Below are 24848 nucleotides of genomic sequence, written 5' to 3'. Positions count from 1 at the left end.
TTACTTTCGGGCAAAGAATTACGTCTGCTGTCACGAAATAAAGTATGTCATGCAGTTAGATAGGTTTACCGTAAATATAAGTGTGCGGCAAGAATCATCGTCGTCCTTTATCAGCCACAGCCGCACAGATTTCTTCAAGGTCTGCGCGTCTTCCGGATGATCCCCCAATTATCTTCTTTAAATGGGCCGAATTGAAGCACAGTAGCCCAGTTTTTCATTAATGGCCATCAAACATCGTTTACCGATGGATAAATGGCGACAGTATTCCCCTGTTGGTAGACACTCTGGATGATGTTTCAAGCCACTGCAGTAGCTGGCCGGCCGCTTCCCGTTACACTCAGGTAATTGTGACCGCTCTTCAGCTTATCTACAGCGACAAAGCCCCAACGGTGCTGACGCCCACCGTAATATCTCCGTGTACCGTCTTCAGAATTTCATGAATGCAACTGGGCGTCTCATGTTGTGCCGAAGGAATTTAATCACAAAACGCTGTGCTACAACCGTTCGTCAGTGTCGGCCACTTTCTAAATTTATCCAGCGCAGCCACCTGTTGCTTAGGAAGGGCACTGTCACTGAAGTGAGCTGTAAAATGTTTGAGGTCCTGCGACACATTCTTGATTAATACATCACCAGCTTAATAAAGGTGAAAATAATTGAGACATTACTTTCTGACTGGTCTCGTACATTATACAGAATGTTTCCGTAAGAGCGTGAAAAAATATAACAGGGCACAGAGGGTGCTTCACTGAAAAATTTGAGGAAGGAACCTGGGGTCAAAGCAACTAGGTTAAGGAGGTAATAGGAATAAAATCAGACACAATGAACGTACCATTTGTACTGTGTGTTACAAAATGTGCTGAAATAGACGGCCACCAACCTCCGTGCATGCATGACATCAGCGAACAAGATTCTGACGCACCCTGCCAAATATCCCTGGTGTGTTTCGAATCACATCACAGGCAGCTACAATTGTGTCAACTAATTGCGTCTCCGTATCCACTGGGGTCTCATACACAAGTGACTTCAACTACCCCCATAGGAAATGATCAAGGAGGTTCAGGTCAGGTGATCTCATAGGCCATGGAATAGGACCTTCCCTTCCAATCTAGCGATCAGGAAATACAGCACTGAGATGGTCGCGGACATCGACACCGAAGTGAGGCGGTGCACCGTCATATTGTATCCACATCCTCTCACGAACAGCCAATGGTACGTTCTGCAACAACTCAGGTAGAGCTCTTTGCACGAACCTCTAGTACAGGTGGCCATTCAGAAGGCCACGTAGAAGATATTGCCCAGTGAGATTGTCCTCCGCGTTTCCTTGCAGAAAATAAAGAATGTACATGTGAATAAACAGCACAGTAGGTGTAAACTTTTACGCATGTTAGTTGCACACAAGCTGGAAACAGTAATGCTAGAGAATGCGGTAGACATGTTTACTTTCATATCTCCTTAAGCTGGCTTTCCGATCCCAGGTTCCCTACCTCAAATTGTTCCGTGGAGCATGCTCTGTGTCCTGCTACATTTTTGCGCGCTCTTACGGCAACATCCTATATGTAGATTTGATTCGTTTCCGTGTCTAGTGGAAGACTGGAATAAACAGCCACATGGTGAGGACGGGTGGTATTTTCTATTGGTACCATCAGAGGTATGTGCATATCATGAATTTTACACGGTTTCCTAAAAATGGGGTGGTGGGGCTGGTGTGCCAAAATATTTTACAGTGGTACAGTATAAGTGGTACACAAGTGATCTACCAAACATGAGCCAAATTGATTGGCCATGTGTCAGGCCTCCCCCTTTGTATGGCGTACAGTGATTTTATGAGGTAACGAGATGATCGCCCGTTTTACATCGCACGGTAACTACTAAGTCAAAGGTTCCACGATAGATAGTCATCGTCAGGTAATTAGCTAGTCAGAGAATTGAGATGATTACTGAGCTCCAGATATTCAGCTAGTGAAAGGTTTGGGATAACTAGTCATTGACAGGTACTGAGTAAGTCAAAGGTTTGGGGTAACTAGTCATTGCTGTTTTATCATCTAGGCAGAAGTTTCGGATCACTAGTCATCACTGGGCAGTCAGCTAGTCTGAGGTTTGGGATAAGTACGTAGACATCAACAGGTAATTAGTTAGTAAGAAGTTTGGTGTAGTTACTGAACACCATATAGTCAGCCAGTTAAAAGTTTGGGATAACTTGCCACAGTCAGGTAATGAGCGAGTAAGAATTTTTGGGGTAGCTAGTCACTGCTAGTTTATCAGCTAGCCAGAAGTTTGAGATCACTAGTTACCACTGGCAACAAGCTAGTCAGAGGTTTGGGGTAACTAGGCATTGTTGAGTTGTGAGCTAGTCACAAGTTTGAGATAATTGGTCTTTCATAGATAATGAGCTTTTGAGAGGTTTAAGATAACTAGTTTTGAGTTCTGAGAGGTTTGGGATAGCTAGTCTTCACTGGGTGATGAACCTGTCAGAGGTTTGGGATGATTAGTCCTCACTGGGTAATGAGCTAGTTAGAGGTTTGGGATAACTAATCGCTGGACACTGAGGTAGTCAAAGGTTTGTAATTATTAATTATCACAGGGTTATGAGCTAGTCACAGAGCTGGGATAACTATAGTTCAATTCTTTTATCTTGGCGGCTCACTCATGACCGCCCAGACGCGGGAGATTGCTGCGTTGCCAGTTGCACGCGCCAAAAGAAGCAGCGCCATAGCATAGTATAGTTCGCAAACTTAACATTTAGGGTGGAGCGCGTAGTTTATGAAGTAAAGCCACCACGGCCGCATTAACCCTTTCGCTGCTTCAGAGACGTGCTCCCCGCATTCCGCGCTGTGCGCGATTTTGTCATCACTACACTGCTCGCCTGTGCAGACATGGTGTTCCGATTGCTTTGACACACTTATCATTCGATTTCACAAAAACTATTTGGCCCAAAAATTTGTTTTTACACATCTTCTTGACTGATACCTTCCCCCCATAAATGACAATTTTGTTTCGATGTTCAAGGCAGTTGTTGTGTAGCATTAAATATAGTAAAGCATTGCACGAAATTTTGAAGAGTTTGCAGAGGTAAAAGTCGATAGCATATACTTTCCATATGGTCGATTTTAGTTACCACAAGAAATTTCAAAAAATTACAGCCAAACGAATAAAATTCATGAAGTAACACACTTCCATATTGTTTTTAAATAAAGAAAATATTAAGCATCTAACAAGATTTGAACTCGGAATCTTTTGCTTAGCAGCAAAACGCCTTAACCGTTGACGCTAAGCAGCTCGTCGTTCAATGGAATTTCCAGAGTACTTTAAAGAAATAAGCAAAATACTGACAAGCGCTGTTGGTATCACTATGAATTACTCACGTTTCGTCCAAGTACAATAGGAAATAAACAATTACTGCTGTTCTTTATTGCGAAAAAGCGGTTAGTGAGAATGAATTTCCTTGCTATCGCCTAAATTAGGAAGATTATTGCTTGTTTGGTTTAATTAATTAATAGAATATGAAACAGTTGGTATAAAGAATGCTTTTTCCAAACTTTCTTTTATAGAAAGTCTGCTATCAAGACATTGCTTTTGTGCAATTACTTTATTTACGACTGAACGTTTCTAAAACTGAAGACACTCGTCCGTGCTCTACACTGCAGTCGAGCTCTGGCAAACGTCGTTTTCTGTTCATTGGCTGACTATTTTGTGACGTCAGATGCGCAGAACGAACCTAAACTCGGCCGCCGTCGTAAATGACGCGCACTTTAGTCATTGCTGGGCAAATAGTTAGTCTGATGTTTGGGATACCTAGTCAACGGCAGGTTATGAGCTAGTGAGTAGCAGTAAGTACCTCTTGGCCTGGCGGGGCGGCGCGGGCGGCGGCTGCGGGGGCGGCTGGGCGGCGAGCCCGTCGGCGTTGGGCGGCGGGTTGGGCGGCAGCGGCAGCAGCAGCAGCGGGGACGGGGGCTGGCCCTGGGCGGGCCGCTGCTCGGTGTACAGCAGCACGGCCACAGTCAGCCAGGCGGTGGCCACCAGCAGCGCGCCCTTCAGCAGCAGCGAGCGCCGCCGAGGCACCAGCAGCAGCTTCGTCACCATCGCGGGGGCGGGCGGGGGCGGGCGCGGCGCACGAGCAGGCGAGGCCGCGCGTCAGCTCACCATAGCGCGGACTGCGGGCACACAAACACACACGTCTTCTTGTGCTTCCGTCTCTTCCAGTAAAAGACACAAAGGAATTAAACACGTTAGCCGCCAATGGGCACTGCTTGATATCGACGGGGCAATCTCAAAACTTGTGCCGAATCGGGAGTCGAACTCGGGGTCTCCCGCTTACTAGGCAGATGTGCTGACCACTGCGCCATCTGGGCGGAGTGGTCACCGCAACCGCACGCACTATCCTAGCGTCCCTCCTATCAGACCCAAATCCTCAGCTTATACCGCACAGAACTGACGTGGTGGCCCTGCTCATTTACCTCATTACTCGTAACATCTTCCGGTGGTATCATAGTAATCTCTATTCTTTCGGACGTATCCGAAAGAACAGGTACCACATGCATAATTACGGCAATGACACCCAATGATCCCTCCAGTGCAGATACACGCCAAGATCGAACTCATGGAAATCGGCGAGATGCAGCGAGTCAACGGTTACAGTACGCTTGTTCGCCTACTGCTTGAATACTGCTCAGCAGTGTGGGATCCGTATCAGGTAGGGTCGATAGAAGAGAGAGAGAGAGAGAGAGAGAGAGAGAGAGAGAGAGAGAGAGAGAGAGAGAGAGAGAGAAGACCCAACGGAGAGCAGCGCGCTTCGTTACAGGATCATTTAGTAATCGTGAAAGCGTTACGGAGATGATAGACTCCAGTGGAAGACTCTGCAGAGAGACGCTCAGTAGCTCGGTACGGGCTTTTGTTGAAGTTTCGAGAACATACCTTCACCGAGGAGTTAAGCAGTATATTCCTCCCTCCTACGTATATCTCGCGAAGAGACCACGAGGATAAAACAAGAGAGATTAGAGCCCACACAGAGGCATACAGACAATCCTCCTTTCCACGAACAATACGGAAACTGCTACAGTCGCGGATTAGAATCCTGCCTCGGGTATGGATGTGTGTGATGTCCTTAGGTTAGTTAGGTTTAAGTAGTTCTAAGTTCTAGGGGACTGATGACCTCAGATGTTGAGTCCCACAGTCCTCAGAGCCATTTGAACCAATTACCTCGAAGAAAACGGTTTGTTGACACACAGTCAACACGGATTTAGAAAACATCGTTCTTTACTCGCACGAAGTGTTGACTGCTATTGACAAGAGATTTCAAATTGATTCCGTATTGCCGGCCGGGGTGGCCGAGTGGTTCTAGGTGCTACAGTCCGGAACCGCGCGACCGCTACGGTCGCAGGTTCGAATCCTGCATCGGGCATGGATGTGTGTGATGTCCTTAGGTTAGTTAGGTTTTAGTAGTTCTAAGTTCTAGGGGACCGATGACCTCAGATGTTAAATCCCATAGTGCTCAGAGCCATTTGAACCATTTGATTCCGTATTTCTGGATTTCCGGAAGGTTTTTGACACTATACCACGCAAGCGGCTTGTAGTGAAACTGCGTGTTTATGGAGTATCGTCTCGGTTGTGTGACTGGATTTGTGATTTCCTGTCAGAGAGGTCGCTGTTCGTAGTAACTGACGGAAAGTCATCGAGTAAAACAGAAATGATTTCTCGCGTTCCCCACAGTAGTGTTATGGGCCCTCTGCTGTTCCTTATCTACATAAACGATTTGAGAGACAATATGAGCAGCCGTCTTAGTTTGTTTGCAGATGATTCTGTCGTTTGTCGGCTATTAAAGCCATCAGAAGATCATAACAAATTGCAAAACGATTTAGAAAAGATATTTGTTTGGTGCAAAAATTAGCAGTCGACCCTAAATCACGAAAAGTGTGAGTTCATCCACATAAATGCTAAAAGGAATCCCTTAAACTTCGGTTACACGATAAATCAGTCAAATCTAAAGCCCATAAATTCAACTAAAAACCTAGGAATTACAATTACGAACAACTTAAATTGGAAAGAACACACATGTTGTGGGGGAAGGCTAACTAAAGGCTGCGTTTTATTGGCAGGGCACTTAGAAAATGTAACAGATCTACTAAGGAGACTGCCTGCACTACGCTTATCCATCCTCTTTTAGAATCCAGCTGCGCGGTATTGGATCCTTACCAGATTGGACTGACAGAGTAAATCGACAAAGTTCAAAGAAGGGCAGCACGTATTGTATTATCGCGGAATAGGGGAAAGAGTGTCACTGAAATGATAAAGAATTCGGGGTGGACATCATTAGAAACAAAGGCATTTTTCGTTGCGGCGGAATCTTCTCACGAAATTTCGATCACAAACTTTCTCCTCCGAATGCGAAAATATTTTGTTGACGCCGACCTACATGGAGAGAAACGATCACAATAAAATCAGGGAAATCAGAGCTCACACGAACAGATAACCGCACGCTATACGAGATTGGAATAATAGAGAATTGTGAAGGTGGTTCGATGAATCCTCTGCCGTGCACTTAAATGTGATTCGCAGAGTATCCATGTAGATGTAAATTTATTTGTTTTATGTTTTATACCTTCTGTATCATTTTGAACGAATACTTTCGGAACACCCTGTATATTTGTTTTAGACACGTCGCATTCACGCCCTGAGGACCATGCGATGCCGACCGACTACGGTCTCGACCTCTTCTAATGGCGACTTTCGGATGGAGCATGGGCATGTGACCAGCACAGCGCATTCCCTGTCATAGTAACTTCTCACCTGGTTGAGGACATCTCGTTCCTGTCCTCTCACCAAGCAAAAACCCCTAGCCGTACCGGAAACTGAACGAGGCTTCTCTGTGTCGCAGTCAGACACGCTGTCACCTTAGCTAGGGGCGGGCCAATCGATTTTCGATTTTAGTAGATGCTCAAGTATCACTTTACCGATCATGTGTAAGATGAATGGCATGTGTAAAGAATTTCGTCAGTATACTGAAATAAGGTTAAGGGTACCTTCATCATTTCTAATAGGAAGAGAGTAAGGTTTTCTTATGGTTGTCAGTGTACTCGAATGGTGGTGGTGGTGGTGGTGGTGGTGGTGGTGGTGGTGGAGGAGGAGGAGGAGGAGGAGGAGGAGGAGGAGGTGGTGGTGGTGGTGGTGGTGGTGGTTCGTTGGTTGGTGGCTGATTTGGGGAAGAGAACCAAACAGCGAGGTCATTGGTCCCATCGGATTAGGGAAGGATGGAGAAGGAAGTCGGCCCTTTGCTTTTAAAGGAACCATCCCGGCATTTGCCTGAAGCGGGTTTGAACCGTCGTCCTCCTGAATGTGAATCCAGTCTGCTAACCACTACGCCACCTCGCTCGGTGGTGGCGGTGGAGGAGGAGAGGAGGAGGAGGAGGAGGAGGAGGAGGAGGAGGGGTTAGTCAAGGAGAGATGATTAGAAATCTTATCCATGCTAGTTAATGTCTGAAAAATTGTTTATTACACCACTGCGCACTGTGCAAAAAAGTGCTACATAATCACTGGTGGAACGTTATTACACTTATAGAGACTCTGAATGGCTAGAAAACTTCCGAATTAATGAAGAAACATACCCAATTCTGTGGACAAAATTGACGAATGTTTCCTCACCTGCCATTGCTAGTAAACGAGAACCTTTCCATCTAAAAGACAGAGTGAGTACAGCAATTCACTAATTCACCAGCTACACAGTTGTCGCCCAGCAGTTCGATTTTGCAAATTCAGCAAATGTATCAAAATTTGTCTATGTCTTCCCATTTAATAAAGATAAAATATGATTCTCTTCAGTTAAATAAAGGATACGAATAGCTCCTGATCAGTACAATATTCCTTTGCACCACTGTGCACAAAATAGCTTCGGTTTTTGTTACTTTTTATTTTTTTTATAGCAGTTAGAAGCGTAACAACACAATCACTACTCAGATACGCTAAGGGCGTTTGTACTGAGTGAAAATCGCCCGTGGGAGCTGAAATCAAGCAGCCACAAAAACAATTTTAGAATATGCAACTGCTTTAATGTTCGGAGTATCTACCGCGACTTAAGCAAGCATATACAAATCAGTCCGTCCGTCAGTTCCTGCTCCCGAGTAAGAATACAATCGTTGGATTCTAGAAATAAGTATATGTTATCAGTTAATTAAAAGTGTTTCTTAGGATAAAACGGTAGCAATTAGTTAACGATACATTTATTTTAAAATCGTAATTCAGTGAATATTAAAAAAATCGCTTAAATAGTTATGGAACGTTAAGTCATTACCGAAAATCAAACCAGTTTCCAACTACGGAACGCAGTAAGTCCAATGGCGCAGGCAGGGAAAGACATGATATAAGTTAAATTTAGAAAGCGCCTGCTACATACTTAGCTTCCATAAAATACGGCGAGATCTGAAAATTAAGCGCTTCCTGTTTCAAAATCCATATATTATAATTTAAATTTGGAATGACATAATTTCGAAAGAAAGATTGTGCTGTCAAGAAATTTTGAGTGTGTTAGTAACACACACAATATCTCTCTCTCTCTCTCTCTCTCTCTCTCTCTCTCTCTCTCTCTGTCTCTCTGTGTGTGTGTGTGTGTGTGTGTGTGTGTGTGTGTGTGTGTGTGTGTGTGTGTGTGTGTGGTTCAGCCATTTATGATTCCAGGCAGACACAGCGCTGCTAACTTAACGTTTATGAATAGCGACAGTTGGAAGTTAAATTCATGAAAGTTGTGTTATGTAACAGAGAAATCTACGACAAGTAAAAATACACAGAGAGGGGGGCCTAATGTAAAACGACGCACCTACAGCTGCAATACAGCTTAAGCTGCATACGATAAAATTTAGTTTGTACAACCGTTCCAAACCGCTATTTCATATATGCTTTCATTAGAAATGCCTTAACTCTCATTATAAAATGCTTTTATAATGAACAAAATTCCATCTAACTGTAATTGAAAGTAGGTTTGGTGCAAAGAAAAGAACTAGTTTAAAATAACAGCCGGCCGGTGTGGCCGAGCGGTTCTGGGCGCTGCAGTCTGGAAACGCGCTGCTGCTACGGTCGCAGGTTAGAATCCTGCCTCGGCATGGATGTGTGTGATGTCCTTAGCTTAGTTAGGTTTAAGTAGTTCTAAGTTCTAGGGGACTGATGACCTCAGATGTTAAGTCCCATAGTGCTTAGAGACGTTTAAACCATTTTTTTAATTAACAACACACAACGCTACTTAAACCCACAAATGAAGAAATTTTTTAATTTGTCTTTGGTGTTGAACGTGTAGCCAGATATCTAAGTGGTTCAAATGGTTCTGAGCACTACGGGAGTTAACATCTGAGGTCATCAGTCCCCTAGAACCTAGAACTACCTAAACCTAACTAACCTAAGGATATCACACACATCCGTGTACGAGGCAGGATTCGAACCAGCGACCGTTGCGGTCGCGCGGTACCCGACTGAAGCGCCTAGAACCACTCGGCCACAACGGCCAGCAGCCAGATATCTGTTGAAATGACAATGATGAGCGGAGAAGGACGGTGATTATATGTGAATCTAAACATTTCTCTTCCAATTTTTTTCCAAAGAATAATTTTTGAGCTCCATGCAGACTGTACTGCCGTTACAAAAGTGCATTCTTAATTTCTAGAAAACAAAAAGCAGTATTTACTAATTTTATAAGAATTCGAATACAGACAACACTTACGAATTTGTTAGCCATGTCCACGGTTTAGAGATCGCCGTTGCAAAACCTACTGGCGCCTTAGGAACAGCAGGAATTCGCCTTCAAAGCTAATCAGTGTTCTTCATTACCTCCTACGTATGATAAATCAACAAACTGATACTCGTTATCGCAGGATGCTTTCACAGATATTATTACTGGCACGGTGCGTCATCTCTGAGCCAAAGAAGTAATTTGAGTAACTGAGAGAGTATGAATATTCGAACGCTAGTTTCTTCACACCTAACGTCTACTATGTAATACAATGTCGTGTTGAATCACTGTTGCGTACAAGCAGCGTCCAGTACAAGGAAGGAATTGTGCTTCTACTATTCTTCACTGTAGCTTATGGGTACTATACATAAATAACGCGATTTTTGAAACATTTGTGGACTTTGTAAGCACTATTATTATGGTTTCTATACCATCTCACCTATAATGTTATCATTTACAGAAGAAATCTGTACAAATAACTGATAGGTATAGGAAATCTTTATATTATACTATCTTATCAGGAACAGGTAATGCGTGAGAGAGTGGCTATACCGCAGATTCAAGATATCTGTGCACTCCGTGGTTGGTGAAATAACAGAAATAGCGTATGAGTTTAAATACTTTTCAGCCTGAACATTAAGGCTGATATCAACGAATTAATCATTTTGTTAGATTTCGGCTCTTGCTCCAGCAGCTTAACTTCACGCTACCTGCCACTTTCCCGAATAGGTGTGAAACCTTCACAATCTTGGCTTCGTGCGACGGGCCGTGTTCACCTCGGCCTTCATTCGCTTCCTAGGGACACTAGGCCAGCCTTGCTCTTTCACCACGAGTTTCCCGGCCTTCGCACGGAATTTCGCGATAGTACACTACTGGCCATTAAAATTGCTACACCAAGAAGAAATGCAGATGATAAACGGGTATTCATTGCACAAATATATTATACTAGAAACGACATGTGATTACATTTTCACGCAGTTTGGGTGCATTGATCCTGAGAAATCAGTACCCAGAACAACCACCTCTGGCCGTAATAACAGCCTTAATACGCCTGGGCATTGAGTCAAACACAGCTTGGATGGCGTGTACAGGTACAGCTGCCCATGCAGCTTCAACACGATACTACAGTTCATCAAGAGTAGTGACTGGCGTCTTGTGATGAGCCAGTTGCTCGGCCACCATTGACCATACGTTTTAAATTGGTGAGATATTTGGAGAATGTGCTACCCAGGGCAGCAGTCGAACATTTTCTGTATGCAGAAAGGCCCGAACAGGACCTGCAACATGCGGTCGTGCAATATCCTGCTGAAATGTAGGGTTTCGCAGGGATCGAATGAAAGGTAGAGCCACGGGTCCTAACACATCTGAAATGTTACGTCCACTGTTCAAAGAGCCGGCAATGCGAACAAGAGATGACCGAGACGTGTAACCAATGGCACCCCATACCATCACGCCGGGTGATACGCCAGTATGGCGATGACGAATACACGCTTCCAATGTGCGTTCACCGCGATGTCGCAAACACGGATGCGACCATCATGATGCTGTAAACAGAACCTGGATTCATCCGAAAAAAATGACGTTTTGCCATTCGTGCACCCAGGTTCGTCGTTGAGTACACCATCGCAGGCGCTCCTGTCTGTGATCTAGCGTGAAGGGTAACTGCAGCCAAGGTTTCCGAGCTGATAGTCCATGCTGCTGCAAACATCGTCGAACTGTTCGTGCAGATGCTCGTTGTCTTGCAAACGTCCCCATCTGTTGACTCAGGGATCGAGACGTGGCTGCACGATCCATTACAGCCATGCGGATAAGATGCCTGTCATCTCGACTGCTAGTGATACGAGGCCGTTGGAATCCAGCACGGCGTTCCGTATTACCCTCCTGAACCCACCGATTCCATATTCTGCTAACAGTCATTGGCTCTCGACCAACGCGAGCAGCAATGTCGCGATAGGCTACAATCCGACCTTTATCAAAGTCGGAAACGTGATGGTACGCATTTCTCCTCCTTACACGAGGCATTACAACAACGTTTCACCAGGCAACGCCGGTCAACTGCTGTTTGTGTATGAGAAATCGGTTGGAAACTTTCCTCATGTCAGCACATTGTAGGTGTCGCCACCGGCTCCAACCTTGTGTGAATTCCATGACAAGCTAAACATTTGCATATCACAGCATCTTCTTCCTGTCGGTTAAATTTAGTGTCTGTAGCACGTCAGCTTCGTGGTGTAGCAATTTTAATGACCAGTAGTGTACCTTTGTGTACACCGACGTCCGTCGGACTGACCGCGGTGTCGAGTGTGCCTTCGTCATTGGCACTGACGTTTTTCGGTATCGGCTTCCGGAACACTGCTCAGTATTTTCAGCAGCGCTCTTCGCCCTGTATCAGACCGAGCACTACACCCGGCGACACAGGCTTTTCAGTTGCATCACCTGCTCCGACTCTCTCAATGCCCTTCAGAGCCTATGCGTGCTGTACACAGTCCATCCGTTAGTGCAACGGGTCCAGGAAAGCTGTCACTTGGTCACTCTTGATGAACCAACTGTGATGTTTGTCCTGGCCACGTTGGTCTGACGTGAAACGAGACTGCTGACGCTGCTGTCAAGGTTGCAATCCTGGTACCTCGGCCCGCTAGTCCTTCTGCTCCCTAAAAATGGTTCAAATGGCTCTGAGCACTATGTGACTTAACATCTATGGTCATCAGTCCCCTACAACTTAGAACTACTCAGACCTAACTAACCTAAGGACATCACACAACACCCAGTCATCACGAGGCAGAGAAAATCCCTGACCCCGCCGGAAATCGAACCAGTGAACCCGGGCGTGGGAAGCGAGAACGCTACCGCACGACCACGAGCTGCGGACTTCTGCTCCCTCCGACGATCTCTTTGTTGCCGTCTGTCAGCAGGTGACGTCACTTTGGCACCACGACTGGTCCCCCCCCCCCCCCTTCACGGAAAAAGCTTCAGGAAATTAAACTTCTCTCAGCAGCTTGGGCGACCTCTCCTCGGCCCTCTCGCCGTGCGGAGATCATTTTAGTTAGGTTGCGTATTGGGCACTGTTTGTTTGTTTGTTTGGCCATCGACATTTCTTAAGATGTGCTCCCCCACCACTTTGTGCTCACTGCCCTAAACCTTTGACGGTTCGCCATTTCGTGACGGAATGCCATTTTTTTAACCCTTACGTTCCAATTTATGTTTACAGTCTGAGTTATCGGCCGTTTTATAGACTGACGCATCGGCTGTCGACCGCGCTTTACGTTTTATCCGTCGTAGCAATATGGCGAAGGACATCTAATCTTTATTTCAGGACGTCTGTTTCTCTGTGGTGTATTTTATGGATCTTTACGCAAGTACCTGTTTTTAGCTGTCTTTTCTTCCTTCGATTGGACTTAACGTGTAGTCGGTTTTAATTCTTTTTTTTGTCTTCGTGCCGCGCGGTCTAAGGCGCTGCAGTCATGGACTGTGCGGCTGGTCCCGGCGGAGGTTCGAGTCCTCCCTCGGGCATGGGTGTGTGTGTTTGTCCGTAGGATAATTTAGGTTAAGTAGTGTGTAAGCTTAGGGACTGATGAAAAAATGGCTCTGAGCACTATGGGACTTAACATCTGAGGTCATCAGTCCCCTAGAACTTAGAACTACTTAAAACTAACTAACCTAAGGACATCACACACATCCATGCCCGAGGCAGGATTTCAACCTGTGACCGTAGCGGCCGCGCGGTTCCAGACTGAAGCGCCTGGGAACCGCACGGCCACACTGGTCGGCGCCACTGATGACCTTAGCAGTTAAGTCCCATAAGATTTCACACACACATTTGAACATTTTGTCTTCGTTTTCTACGATTATGACGTGGGCGCGTATGACCCTCGTTGTTTTTGCGTCTTAAAACAACACAAAACCAAACAAAACAACATTCTTTTGCATTTACCGCAATATGGGGACCAGACGCTAACCACGAGAAACACCGCCATACCCTAATACCACACCCTCTGTACTTCCTTATTGGCACTACACATGACGGCAGGTAACGTTCTCCACGAATTCGCTACACCTAAACCCTTCCACAGAACTGCGAAGAGTGTAGCGTGATTAATCACGCCAAATCACCCGTTTCCAGTCATTCATGCTCCAGTGGCTTCGCTCTTTACACCACCTCGCGCGTCGCTTAGAACAGAGTACAGAAATGTGCGGCTATGAGAAGGTGCTCGACCACTTTGCAATATTCTTTTTAAGTTCCGATGCACTGTCACTATACTAGATGGAACGCTGCCAGCACTTTGGATTCCTTCCTCTGATTTTCCTGCGATTTTTTACAACCACCCGCCGCAATAATCGACGGTCCCTATCTCTGAAAACATGAGCTCTGCCTGGTCTTTGTTTAGCTGTTTCTGTTCCTTCACATCACCAACTGCCGACTTGGGCAGCTTTAGAAGACTTAGAATGTTCCTCATGGATCTAATACTCAGGTGACAACCAGTGATTAATCCTAGTATGAAGTCACTCACACTCAAACCTCGAGATGTCAGACACTGAGATCGGTACCAAACGTTGTGTGTAGATAGAGTATCAACCAAAACAAAGATTTAGTTCGTGCTGTGTGCTGTAGTCCAGTAGAACATGCGTAAACGATACTTAAAGGAAACACTGGAACTACGGATACAGGAAAAGCGTATCTGTGAATGATTATGTTCTAGATATCGTGTGGGTGAATTGGTGCCGGCACTATACCTCAGCGTGTTCGATCTCTGTAATAAAAAGAAACTGAGTCTGCATTAGATAATTACTTCAAAATATGGATACTCCAACCCAGTGTGAGTAAAACCGAAGTGTGTTGCTTCCACCTAAATAATCGGTTGGCGAACGTAAAACTAGAAGTAAGTTTGAGAGGCAGAATTCTTCGTCATAATTGCAACCCAAAATATCTTAGTGTCATCCTGGATCGTACACTATGCTTCAAACAACACCTTCTTAACTTAGCTCAAAAGTTGAGGACTCGAAACAACATCCTGAATAAGCTATGCGGAGCTACCTGGGGATCTTCAGCAACCACAGCCCTGGGCTTGGTGTACTCAAGTGCTGAGTATTGTGCACCTCTTTGGACGAACAGTCAACATGCAAGGCTTGTTGATACCCAGCTGAATACGACAATGCGCATAACATGTGGCGCAATCAGTTCTACTCCAGTTTATTGGCTTCCACTGTTAACCAGAATAATGCCTCCTGATCTACGCAGATGTTCTGCCCTTATGAGAGAATTCCACAAGATCTTCAGAAATTATAACCTGTCCGTGCATAGCGACCTGCCACTTTTAAATCGTAAGAGACTGAAATCACGCTAGCCAACTCTGTGCGATGCTGCTGACATGGTTGCTAAGGATTTAAAACCTCTTGAAGAATGGAAAGGTCGGTGGGAAGCAGTGACAGATGTGCACCTGCATAACATCTTCTCAGGTGCTAAACTTCCAAGTGGATTCGACCCACCACGCAAGACCTGGACTACTCTCAACAGAATCCGTACCGGCCATGGCCGGTGCAGGAATGCTCTCTTTAAGTGGAAGAAGCTGCCTGATGCAGCTTGTGACTGCGGGGCTCGATACTAGACTGTTCACCACATTGTCAGTGAATGCAAGATTCGAGCCTATCACGGCGCCGAAGAGGACTTCCTGCTAGCAACTCCAGATGAAGTGCACTGGATTGAAGGACTGGATATTCAGTTGTAAAGACAAACTTAAGTTTCTTGTGTGTCAATATGTACATACGTATATGTAACTTAATTTCATGATATGTCTGTATTAGCCATACGCTAAATAAATAATACTGAGTGAACGGATCAACAACGAACTTCAGTGTATGTCATGATGCTTCCACTGCGACTAAATACAACGAACATTAACAAACAAATTTTTTTAAAAAAATGGTAGAACATGAGGCTGGCGTGCCAAGGGTCCAATGTTCAAACAACACTGATAGCACTTTTTTAACCGTTTACGCGTGAAATTGTTATATGGGAGAACATTTTCCTGATGCGTAGAACTTTTTGGAGTTTGTACTGGAGTTTGTACCAATGTTCTTATGGCAGTCTGCTTTCGCTTCCTTAGTTGAAAGTAGCAAACCTATAGAATAAATTTTTATAGATGGATGTGGCGCTCTGCCTGACATGTGCGAAAGAACAGACACCACTCGTGATGGAGCATTACAATAAAGAAACTGCGTCACACGTACGGAAGTATTAATAGAGCCATATAACACTTTCACGCATAATACATCAAAAAGATTGTCATGATTGTGATTTGAACCCCGGACCCTTGGCACGACGGTCTTACACTCCACAACCTTCCCCACGGAAGCTATACGTATTAGCAATGCACTTTTATGCTTTTCCTGTGCTCCCTAGTTCTGGTGTTACGTCTAACGTTTACGCCCGTTCCGCTGGACGACAGTGCATAGTACGAATAATAGGAGTTTTGGTTGATACTCTATCGACGTACAACGTTTGGTACCGATCTGAGTGTCTGGCTTCTGGAGGTCAGAGTGCCGGTCGGGTTGGCCGAGCGGTTCTAGGCGCTACAGTCTGGAACCGCGCGACCGCTACGGTCGCAGGTTCGAATCCTGCCTCTGGCATGGATGTGTGTGATGTCCTTAGGTGAGTTAGGTTAAGTAGTTCTAAGTTCTAGGGGGACTGATGACCTTGGAAGTTAAGTCTCATAGTGCTCAGAGCCATTTGAACCATTTTTGAGGTCCGAGTGTGAACTGTCCTGACAGAACCGTTCTGCTGTCACTGCTTCTCTAGTGCCAACACAATACTCGCCGACCCATTCCATGCTGCCTCCGTTGACATCTAGTAGTCAATCCTACTTTACGTGGAGGTGCCCGGATACGCCTGATCAGATAGCGTATTCTTCCTATCACACAGTACACGCATAACAAGGAAAATTTCGTTAGTTGCTATCCTTCCTGACGCTGCAATTTTGTCTGCAAACAGTACTTTCACACAAAACTACGTGGAGAGCTACGCCGCATTTATATTCCGTGTCGCTGCTACTATTACTACATGCACGCAAGGCACGGCTACAATCTGGGCGACCTCCCGCACGCTCGCCAACACGCGGGTGCCGCAGTACGTGACTACGGCCGTGCCGCCTATGCGATGGTGGCGGCATCATAGACCAGCTACCGCGGAGTGGCCGGGAGCCGTGTGGCGCCGTGGGAGGCCCTGGTGTGGCCTGGAGCGGCGCGCCCTGGATAATGCCGACTAACGGCCCCGGAGGGCGTTCTGCTAATGGACGAGCCTAGCCCAGCCCAAGCACAGGCGCCTAGAGCTGACGCCCACCGTTTCGCCTACCTAAAGCCGTCGGCACACGGACCGTGCTGTCGAGCGTTAACGTTGAGCGTACCAAGCTCAACGTGCTGCTGAACGCTCAGGAACGATGCGACTTGTGCATACGGTGCGTGGGCCCCAACGTGGTATACGCGAACGCAATGCACTCCAGCGGCAGTTGAGGTATGTTTCTAGTTCGTAAATCACACTGTTTACTCAATGGGCGCGAGTAAAATACCCACGTTATTTTAAACGCACATTTCCTCCATCGTCCACGAAAAGGAAAGTTCTATGTCCAATCAGTAAGGACACAGGCTTATAAAAGTTCCATTACAAACAGTGCGTTACAAATTTGGAATACTTCTCCGCATAAGATAACATTATTTCATCATTTCCACATTTTAGTAAAACCCCAAGGTCAGCCTTTCTTGATCACTGTTCCTACCCAGTAGCAGAATCTTTGCAACATGTGAATTACGAAGTGTAAAAGAAAAAGGAGCAAAATATCTTTATACAAGTAGCGCAAGATGTCCTGTAGATTAAGCCAATCGAGCAAAGTCATCCCTCAAGGAAAGGTGAACTTATATTTACATAACATCAAATATTATAGTATATACTTATATTAAACTAATAATAAAGTATCAGAGCCTAATAAAAACGCAAATGTTAGGAAAAAAATTTGGTGGTGTTAAGACGCTAACCACCGCCCCAACCATCAAATAATCTCACAATAGAAACGCTACCCATTACGCTAAACCAACTTAACAGGTACTGACACTAATCATATTTTGTTACCTCTTGCTGAATGTTATTAGTTGAAATTTAATTATAACAAATTGTACCAAGAACAATGCGTTTCGGGTGGATCTTCAGTGTGTCGCTGCCTTCAAATAGCCTACTCTCATAATACGCAAGTTACAATAATTCTTTTGCCACGTATATGATGTTTCTCATTATTTTATTGGAACGAATCAGACAGTTAACAATGGGTTTTGCAGTGATTCTCAATTTGCTGATGCTCAGAAACGGCATACAGTACATACATATAGGCTTGAAATGAATGGCAATATGGCGCCTCACAACATTGTACTGAAGGGAGACGGCGTGCTTGTGGCGTCGGTGGGATTGTGCCATCTCATTGGTCAACGCTCAGATGCACGCTCAGAATATCTGACATGCCAGCCGGCCGAAGTGGCCGTGCGGTTAAAGGCGCTGCAGTCTGGAACCGCAAGACCGCTACGGTCGCAGGTTCGAATCCTGCCTCGGGCATGGATGTTTGTGATGTCCTTAGGTTAGTTAGGTTTTACTAGTTCTAAGTTCTAGGGGACTGATGACCACAGCAGTTGAGTCCCATAGTGCTCAGAGCCAGTCATCTGTCATGCCAGATATTGCTCTGCACGTTCGGAAAGACTCCCGAGCGTGCTACTGCACGCTATGACGTCAGAAACTCGGCAAGCTTAACGCTCAACGTTCGGATGCACGGTCCGTGTGCCGACGGCTTAACGCTTCCCCCGCTGCACGTGGCATATCGGGGTACTCTGACATGTCCCACCTAAGGCAGTTACCACCATGTACAAAACAATATTTCATGACGCTCTTCATCTCTCGCGATGACGTACATTGGGGTGTAACATTACACAGCTGGCCAGCCATCTACGTCTACCAACACACTCACCATACGGTGCACGGCGGAGGGTACCTTGTACCACTGCTGGTCATTCCCTTTCCCGTTCCACTCGAATTATGGAGCGAGGGAAGAACGACTGTCTATACACTGAGGTGACACAAGTCATGAAGCACCAACTTGCACGTATACAGATGACGGTACTATTGCGTACGCAAGGCGTAGAAGGGCAGTGGATTGGCGAAGTTGTCATTTGTACTCAGGTCAAAGCGTGTCCCACGTGATTATGGCCGCACGACGCGAATTTACAGACTCTGAACGCGGAATGGCCGGCCGCAGTGACCGAGCGGTTCTAGGCGCTACAGTCTGGAACAGCGCGATCGCTACGGTCGCAGGTTCGAATCCTGCCTCGGGCATGGATGTGTGTGATGTCCTTAGGTTAGTTAGGTTTAAGTAGTTCTAAGTTCTAGGGGACTGATGACCTCAGCAGTTAAGTCTCATAGTGCTCAGAGCCATTTGAACCATTTTTTGAACGCGGAATGGTAGTTGGAGCTAGATGTATGGGGACATTCCATTTCGGATATCGTTAGGGAATTCAATATTCAGAGATCTACAGTGTGAAGAGTGTGCCGAGATTACCAAATTTCAGGCATTATCTCTCGCCACATGTGGCGCAGTGAGTGGCTGACGGCCTGCACTTAACGACCGAGACCTGTGGCGTTTGTGTGGACTTGTCAGTGTTAATAGACAAGCAACGCTACGTGAAATAACCGCAGACATCAATCTGTGACCTACGACCAACGAAATGAAATGAAATGATCGTATGGCATTGTTGGCCGCGAGACCCCATGGGGGGAAGTGGCCGCCGTATTGCAAGTCCTTTTTAGTTGACGCCACTTCGGCGACTTGCGAGTCAGTGATGATGAAAGACACACAACACCCAGTCATCACGAGGCAGAGAAAATCTCTGATCCCGCCGGGAATCGAACCCGGGACTCCGTGCCCGGGAAGCGAGAACGCTACCGCACGACCACTAGTTGCGGACTACGACCAACGTTTCCGTTAGAACAGTGAGGCGAAATTTGGTGTTAATGGGCTATAGCATCAGGCGACTGACGCGAGTGCCTTTATTAACACCACGACATCGCCTCGCCTGGGCTCGTGACCATAGTGTTTGAACCCTAGACGACTGTAAAACCGTGGCCTGGTCAGATGAATCGCGATTTCAGTTGGCAACAACTGATGGTAGGGTTCGAATGTGAAGGAGACCGCAGGAAGCAATGGAGCCAATTTGTCAACAAGGCACTGTACAAGGTGGTAGTTGCTCCATAATGACGTGGTCGATGTTTACATGGGATGGACTGGATCCCCCTGCTCCAACTAAACCCGTCATTGACTGAAAATGGTTGTGTTCGGCTACTTGGAGACCATTTGCAGCCATACATGGACTTCATGTTCCCAAACAACAATGGAATTTTTATGGATGGCAATGTGATTAGATTGTTTTTCGTTCCATAGATCCGGGCTGAGGAGATCCTCGTGGATGTGGAACATGTCAATTTTTTTTAAGCTGAAATAACAATGCTAATAGTATGAATATATACAATACATCATTTGTTTCTATTAACAAATTCGTCAATGGCGTAGAAGGCGTTGGCCACTAGTAAGTCTTTCAGGCTCCTATTAAACTGATCTTTATTTGTAACTAAATTTTTTATGTTTGCTGGCAAATTATTGAAGACGAGTGTTCCTGAGTAGTGGACCCCTTTTTGAACTAAAGTAAGTGCTTTTGAGTCCTTGTGCAGATCATTTTTGTTCCTGGTATTGTATGTATGAACAGAGCTGTTTGTTGGAAAAAAGATATATTTTATTTAGGACAAATTTCATTAAGGAGTAAATATACTCAGAGGCAGTAGTTAGTATACCCAGTTCTTTGAAGAGATTTCTACAGGACGTCCGTGAATTTACTCCACAAATAATAAGTGTTACACGCTTTTGGACACTGAAAACTTTTGTTCGACTTGAAGAGTTACCCCAAAATATTATACCATATGAAATTATGTAATGAAATCCGGCAAAGTATGCAAGCTTTCTCATTTTTATGTCGCCTATGTCTGCTAACACTCGAATTGCAAATACAGATTTGTTAAGGCGTTTCTGCAGTTCTGTGGTGTGCTCCTCCCAACTGAATTTATTATCGAGTTGTAATCCCAGGAATTTAAGACTGTCAACCTCTTCTATCAGCTCTTCTTCGTACTTTATGCATATGCTGGGTGGAAACCTCTTACAGGTTCTGAATTGCATATAGTGAGTCTTTCCGAAGTTTAATGCCAGTGAGTAGGCTTAAACCATTTATTAACATCCATGAAAATATCATTAACAGATCTTTCTAGAACTACACTCGACATACTATTTATTGCAATACTTGTGTCATCTGCAAACAAAACGAACTGTGCTTCTGGCAGTGTAACTGATGAGAGATCATTAATGTACACAAGAGAAAGGAATGGCCCTAAGATGGATCTTTGTGAGCCATGTCACCGGGCAACATTTGCTAGCGGCCGGTTTGAAGAACATTCTGGACCATTCGAGAGAATAATTTGGCCACCCATATCACCCGACATGAATCCCATGGAACATTTATGGGGCATAATCGAGAGGTAAGTTCATGCACAAAATCCTGCACCAGCAACAGTTTCGCAATTATGGACGGCTGTAGGGGCAGGACGGCTCAGTATTTCTGCACGGGATTTCCAATGAGTTGCTGAGTCCATGCCGCGTCGAGTTGCTGCATTACGCCGAGGGGGAGGAGAGCCGACACGATATTAGGAGATGTCCCATGACTTCTGTCACCTCTCTGTATGTTTCCATATGTAAGTAGGCTGTTTAGGTTCTCATTTTGGTAACGCCACCACCACGTAGCGCTCTGTATGAAAATCACTGGCTGTGCTGTGTGCAGTCTGTGGCTGGTTTGCACTGTTGTCTGCCATTGTATTGTTGGGCAGTTGGCTGTTAACAGCGCGTAGCGTTGCGCAGTTGGAGGTGAGCCGCCAGCAGTGGTGGATGTGGGGAGAGAGATGGCGGAGTTTTGAGAGCAGATGATCTGGACGTGTGTCCATAAGAGACAGTAAATTTGTAAGACTGGATGTCATGAGCTCCTATGTATATTATGACTTTTGAACACCGTTAAGGTAAATACATTGTTTGTTCTCTATCAAAATCTTTCATTTGCTAACTATGCCTATCAGTAGTTAGTGCCTTCAGTAGTTTGAATCTTTTATTTAGCTGGCAGTAGTGGCGCTCGCTGTATCGCAGTAGTTCGAGTAACGAAGATTTTTGTGAGGTAAGTGATTTGTGAAAGGTATAGGTTAATGTTAGTCAGGGCCATTCTTTTGTTGGGATTATTGCGTTGCGTTGCGCTGAAAATATTGTGTGTCAGTTTAGTGTTGGTCAGAATAGGTAAAGAGCGAAATGTCTCAGTACGTTCAGTTTTGCTCAGCTGTTTGAAAATCAAATAACATAAGATGTTTATCAGCACAGTAATTCATTAATTCTAAGGGTACGTTACATGGTCAGTTTAAGTACAGTCATTTATAATTTTTCTAAGGGGACGTTTCACATACTATTCCTGATTTCTCTTATCTCGGTCTATTAGATGGTGATCACTTTGGCGTTCGGAAAGGTAAGGGCACCAGAGAGGCAGTTCTGGTGTGGTCACTGATAATGGAAGCAAAAAATCAAGGCATGTTCTTAACATTTGTCAACCTGAAGAAGGCGTCCAATGTAAAATGGTGCAAAATGTTGGAAATTCTAAAAAAAACCATAGGAGCAAGCTGTAAGGAAAGACAGGTAATATGCAATGGTTACAAGGACCAAGAGGAAACAAAAGCAAAGAAAGACCAAGAACGAAGCGCGCATTAAAAAGGGTGTAGTTTTTCGCCGTGTTGTTAAATGTATAGATCGAAGAAGAAATGACGGAAATAAAAGAAAGGAGAAAGGTTAAAAAGATGTTCAGATGTGTGCGAATTCCTAAGGGACCAAACAGCTCAGGTCATCGGTCGCTATACGTACACACTACTTAAAGTAACTTATGCTAGAACACACACACACACACACACACACACACACACACACACACACACACACACACACACACACACACACAGAGATATATATATATATGCGCCCGAGGGAGGAGACGAATCTCCGGCGGTAGGGGTCACGCAGTCCGTGACATGACGCCTCAAACGCGCGGCCAATCCGCGCGGCTAAGAAAGGTTCAGTAGTAGGATTAAAACCCAGAGTGGAAGGTTTGTTGAATGAAATGAATGGACAAATGAATGAAGAATATGAACTGCGACTAACTTAAAAAAGGCTAAAGTAATGAGTACCAGCAGAAATGAGACTAGCGAGAACGTTAACATTAAATTTGGTTAACGCGAAGTAGGTGACGTAAAGAAATCCTGCTACCTTGGAAGCAAAATAGCCCGTGATGGACGAAGCAAGGAGAAAATAAAAAAATAAAAATAATAAACATAAACAAATAAAAAAACAGGCTACCACAGGCGAAGAGTACATTACTCGCCAAAAGAAGCCTACAATTATCAAACATAGGTCTTTATTTTGCGGAAGAAATTTCTGAGAACGTGCTTTTGGAGCACAGCGCAGTACGACAGTGAATCATGGACTGTGAGAAAATTAGGCCAGAAGAGACTCTATGCGTTTGAGACGTGTTGCTAGAGAGGAATGTTGAAAATTAGGTGGACTGATTAGGTAAGGAATGAAGAGGTTCTCCGCAGAATTGGCGAAGAAAGGAAGATATGGAAAATACTGACAAGAAGAAGGTATAGGATGATAGGATATATTTCAAGGCGTCAGGAAATAACTTACATGGTACTAGAGGGAAATGTAGAGGGTAATGACTGTAGAAGAATACACCTAACAAATAATTGAGCACGTATGATACAAGTTGGTTGGTTTGGGGGATTAAAGGGACCAGACTGCCATGGTCATCGGTCCGTTTTTCCAAAGACAAAGAACACCCACAGAGAATAAAAACAAGGAACAGAAGATATCACAGACGATATAGAACAAGGGATACTGAGACAAAGACAAGACAAAACAAACTAAAACCACACAGAGTGTGACGGTGGTTGGCCGACCATAGACGTAAAAAAGGAAAGGCCAGCCACTTAGAAACACATTAAAAAATCAGTGTAAAACCATAGGCCAAAGGCCAGAATCAACACAAAACAATAAAATACAACAGAAACACTCAGAGTAAATGATAAAATCCCCCTGCCCGAATAAAACGTAAAACTAAGTCAGCCATAGTGGAGTCGTCTGTTAAAAGGGCAGGGAGCATAGCAGGCAGCGCAAATGTCTGCCTGACCACTGCTAAAAGGGGGCAGGCCAGCAAAATGTGGGCCACTGTCAAAGCTGCCCCACAGCGACATAGAGGAGGGTCCTCCCGGCGCAGTAAATAACTGTGTGTCAGCCGGGAGTGGCCAATGCGGAGCCTGCAAAGAACTACTGAGTCCCTGCGAGTGGCTCGCAGGGATGACCGCCACACAGCCGTCGTCTCCTTGACAGCACGGAGTTTATTGCGCATTGGCAGTTCGCGCCATTCATCGTCCCATAGCGCCAAGATTTTGCGGCGGAAGACTGCCCGCAAATCAGTCTCTGGGAGGCCAACGTCCAGAGATGGCTTACTGGTGGCCTCTTTCGCCAGGCGGTCAACATGTTCGTTACCCGGGATACCGACATGACCGGGGGTCCACACAAAGACCACAGAGCGGCCGCAACAGGCGAGAGTATGCAGAGACTCGTGGATAGCCATCACCAAACGAGAACGAGGGAAACACTGGTCGAGAGCTCGTAAACCGCTCAGGGAATCGCTACAGATAACGAAGGACTCACCTGAGCAGGAGCGGATATACTCTAGGGCACGAAAGATGGCGACCAGTTCAGCAGTGTAAACGCTGCAGCCATCCGGCAAGGTACGTTGTTCGGAAAGGTCCCCTAGAGTGAGCGCATATCCAACACGACCAGCAACCATCGAACCGTCAGTGTAAACAACACCAGAGCCCTGATACGTGGCCAGGATGGAATAAAAGCGGCGGCGGAAGGCCTCTTGAGGGACTGAGTCCTTAGGGCCCTGTGCCAAGTCGAGCCGAAGGCTAGGGCGACGAACACACCAT

General features: G+C 45.4%; 1 protein-coding gene across 1 annotated transcript in view; it reads right to left on the bottom strand.

Moving 5' to 3' along the window:
* LOC124606431 (putative polypeptide N-acetylgalactosaminyltransferase 9) overlaps positions 1-24848 on the bottom strand; it is a 629702-nt gene that overhangs the window by 187442 nt on the left and 417412 nt on the right. The window contains exon 4 of the mRNA XM_047138413.1: positions 3836-4151. Coding sequence (XP_046994369.1) covers positions 3836-4080 — 245 coding nt within the window. The 5' untranslated portion in view covers positions 4081-4151. The remainder of the gene's footprint in view (positions 1-3835; positions 4152-24848) is intronic.

This window comes from Schistocerca americana, chromosome 3, assembly GCF_021461395.2.
Source record: "Schistocerca americana isolate TAMUIC-IGC-003095 chromosome 3, iqSchAmer2.1, whole genome shotgun sequence".
Lineage (NCBI taxonomy): Eukaryota > Metazoa > Arthropoda > Insecta > Orthoptera > Acrididae > Schistocerca > Schistocerca americana.
This window is presented reverse-complemented; position numbering and strand designations above follow the sequence as displayed.